At 45.0% G+C, this 3688-nt stretch overlaps 1 protein-coding gene across 1 annotated transcript; it reads left to right on the top strand.

Annotated features, from left to right (window-relative positions):
* Positions 1-558: 558 nt before the first annotated feature.
* Positions 559-2655, top strand: LOC123077075 (G-type lectin S-receptor-like serine/threonine-protein kinase SD2-5). Its single transcript, XM_044499278.1, has one exon. The coding sequence runs from the start codon at positions 598-600 to the stop codon at positions 2518-2520; it is 1923 nt and encodes a 640-aa protein (XP_044355213.1). The 5' UTR covers positions 559-597; the 3' UTR covers positions 2521-2655.
* The last annotated feature ends 1033 nt before the right edge of the window (positions 2656-3688 follow it).

Below are 3688 nucleotides of genomic sequence, written 5' to 3'. Positions count from 1 at the left end.
GTTGACAGCGTATGATAGCTAGGCCAGTCGTCGACGGGTGAAGGAGGCCTCCAGCTGCTTCCAGGCAGCTGCCAACCGCTGTCAGCTTCAGCTTTGCCCCCAAACACCAGGTTACCTCTAAACTGTTGGTGACTCCAGATTCCAGATCAGGAATGACGTGACAAATCATAACAGCAGATTAGGAATGAACAAATTAAGATGTGCAACCTAACAATTTCCTTAAAGCCAGAAAAGTGCGCAGTTAGGGTTTAGGTCTACATCAGCTTAAAGAATTTGTTAGGCAGCAAAATTGATCAAACAACACATTATGCAGATGCACAGATTCCCATTCTTTTTCTTTGGAAGACGTACATCTACAATTCGAAAGGGACTAAACAAGCAAACAAGCAAGTCTGGTCCTATCAAACAGTCATGGCCATAGACATGTTAGGCTGTTTTCATGCTGACCGTTGAATGATTCCACACGCTGATGCGGTCCCTGTCTGCAATCCCCTACCACTCTTCCACCCTGTTAGCCATCACAAGGACCCTATTGTAAGTTTCCAACTAAGACTCTGATTCAAGTTAACGCGTGCAAGCAAAAAAATCGTAACAACAATGGCAGTGGCGAGTACCTCTTCGGCTCTCCGGCTCCAGCCTCTCCTCCTCATACTCCTACTCGCTGCCACCAGCGAGGCCACCACATTCAAAATCATCAACCAATGCTCCTACACCGTGTGGCCAGCCGCTCTGCCGGGAGGTGGCGTGAAGCTCGATCCGGGGGAGGCGTGGGCGCTGAACATGCCCGCTGGTACCTCAACAGGGCGCATCTGGCCGCGCACAGGCTGCTCACTCCTTGACGAAGGCGGGTCATGCCAAACTGGCGACTGCAGCGGCTTGCTCACCTGTACGGCCAGTGGTCGATCGCCAAGCACGCTGGGCGAGTTCAGTCTTGGCCAAGGCCAAATTGATGATTTCTTCGACATCTCGCTCATTGATGGCTTCAACGTGCCCATGGACTTCCTGCCGGTGCCGGTTCAGGGAAGGTCAGGGTGCAGCAAGGGGCCGCGCTGTGCAGCCAACATCACATCGCAGTGCCCAAGAGAGCTAAAGGCTCCGGGAGGGTGTAGCAATGCATGTACTGGGAGCACGGCAAGCCGTTGCAACACAAGTTACTCGGCCTTCTTTAAGCAGATGTGCCCAGATGCCTACAGCAAGCCTGATGATACATCCACTTACTCTTGCCCGTCGGGCACAAAGTACCAGGTCATCTTCTGTCCCCTGATTAATCAAACACTCTCACCTACAGCTGAAAGTCCCCTGCCTGCACCCCCAGCCGAGGCAACACCTCCGACCCCAAGTACTCTACCTACAACTATTGGGCCAACAAGCATGAAACCGAAATCCCCCTCTGGAAGAAGAGTTGTTGCAATTCTAGCTCCTGTAGGCGGCTTCATTTTGCTCACCATCTTGTTCCTCGTCGCCTTCTTTATATGTAAACGAAGAACACAACAACATGAGATGGAAGAAGAGGAAGAGTTTGGGGAGCTACAAGGAACACCAATGAGGTTCACATTTCAACAGCTAAGAGCAGCAACCGAGCAATTTGCAGACAAGCTCGGGGAAGGAGGATTTGGGTCTGTTTTCAAGGGACAGTTTGGTGGTGAAAGGATTGCAGTAAAACGTTTGGATCGAACTGGTCAGGGCAAAAGAGAATTTTCGGCAGAGGTTCAAACAATTGGCAGCATTCATCATATTAATCTGGTGAGATTGATTGGTTTCTGTGCAGAGAAATCCCACAGGCTCTTGGTATATGAGTACATGCCCAAAGGATCCTTGGACAGATGGATCTATTGTCGACATGACAATGATGCTTCTCCTCTAGATTGGAGCACGCGGTGCAAGATTATCACTCATATAGCTAAGGGCCTCTCGTATCTTCATGAGGAGTGCACAAAACGAATTGCTCATTTGGATGTCAAACCACAAAACATCCTCTTAGATGACGACTTCAATGCTAAACTTTCTGATTTTGGACTATGCAAGCTCATTGACAGGGATATGAGCCAAGTGGTTACCAGAATGCGAGGCACACCTGGGTATTTAGCTCCTGAATGGTTGACATCACAGATCACGGAAAAGGCAGATGTCTATAGCTTTGGCGTTGTGGTCATGGAAATCATGAGTGGAAGAAAGAACCTTGACACTTCACGGTCAGAGGAGAGCATTCATCTCATTACCCTATTGGAGGAAAAGGTGAAGAGTGATCGGTTGGTAGATTTGATTGACAATAAAAGCGCCGACATGCAAGCACACAAGCAAGATGTAATTCAGATGATGATGCTTGCAATGTGGTGCTTGCAGATTGATTGCAAAAGAAGGCCTAAAATGTCCGAGGTAGTAAAAGTATTGGAAGGTGCGATGAATATAGACATCAACATAGATCATAACTTTGTTGTGAATCCAGCAAATTTTGGTAGTGCTGGAAATGTGAGCTCTTCAGCTCCACCTCTAGCTTCAGATGTATCAGGCCCCAGGTGAAACAAGACAATCCTGACAAGGTAGCCAATTAGATTGTGAGTAGGGGATTCTCTCAAAGCTATGATCACAATCAGATGAACTTATTTGTATTCCTTTGTTCAGGTTTTCCTTGTAACACAAATATGCTTTGAGCTATCATGGTTGAAATTAGTACTAACAAGTTTTAAACTTCTCGTAGCTCCAATAAAGCAGATAAATGTAGAGTAAAAGGAAATTGGCAATCTGAGGGACTAACTAATTAACATCAATCAGTTGGTATGTTAGTTACTACAAGTGCCTTTATGTTCTGCAGCATTTTCACTGGCTTTTTATGACATTAGGTACGGCTTGATTTCCTCAAAACGAGAAAAGATGGCTCAAACATATTGTAAGCCGTTTTGAGAAAACTGTAAAATGCTGCATGTATTGATATTTTTTTGCCCTTTTTTAACAATCCAGATAACCTAAAGTTTGATAATTGATGAGATATTTATTCGTTCTTGTTTCCATTGACTCAGAGGATTTTGCTACATGTTCAATCCAAAGATTTCAGATTTTTAGCTAAATTATGAATAGGAAGAGGAACTCCGTTTGAGACATGGCTTGCAAATCTAAGAAATTAACTGTAAATTGCCTAGATTTGTCCAGTAACTGCACCCATATATCATTTTCATCAATTCAGTGTCACATAGATCCTGGATCGTGAATTCTTGATCCATATTTCCTGGGTTCCCCCCATAAGGTTCTTCTGACCCTAACACTATCCCAGCCCTGTAATTGTATTCGCCATGAGGGAGGCACTTCAAGGGCCTGATCAATGGTGAAGTCGTTGTTGCTTTAGTGCTCCAGAGATATTTGCCTAGATCACATTCTTTAGATATCGACCAGACAATCCAAGATAGCGAGGCTCTGGCCATCCTTCTCTGTTGGGCAGGAAGGATACGTCCAGGTCTTGAGAAGATTCCAAGCAACTTCTGAGCCTCTACAACAGGTGAATAACTCAATTTCATTGTTCTATCCAGTTTCTTCCAGTGGAAATCTGTTTCTAGTTATTGTACTTAAAATTATTACTAGCATGTTTAAAAATTTGTAGTTGAAATAATCCACTAGGTTTGGGAAGGCAGGAAGTTCCTTTACTGATCTCTAAGCTCTCTTTGTTGCTTCAGAGATCCTATGTAATATTCCAGTT

This window comes from Triticum aestivum, chromosome 3D, assembly GCF_018294505.1.
Source record: "Triticum aestivum cultivar Chinese Spring chromosome 3D, IWGSC CS RefSeq v2.1, whole genome shotgun sequence".
NCBI lineage: Eukaryota > Viridiplantae > Streptophyta > Magnoliopsida > Poales > Poaceae > Triticum > Triticum aestivum.
Note: the sequence above shows the minus strand (reverse complement) of the source record. Positions and strands in the feature narration are given on the sequence as shown.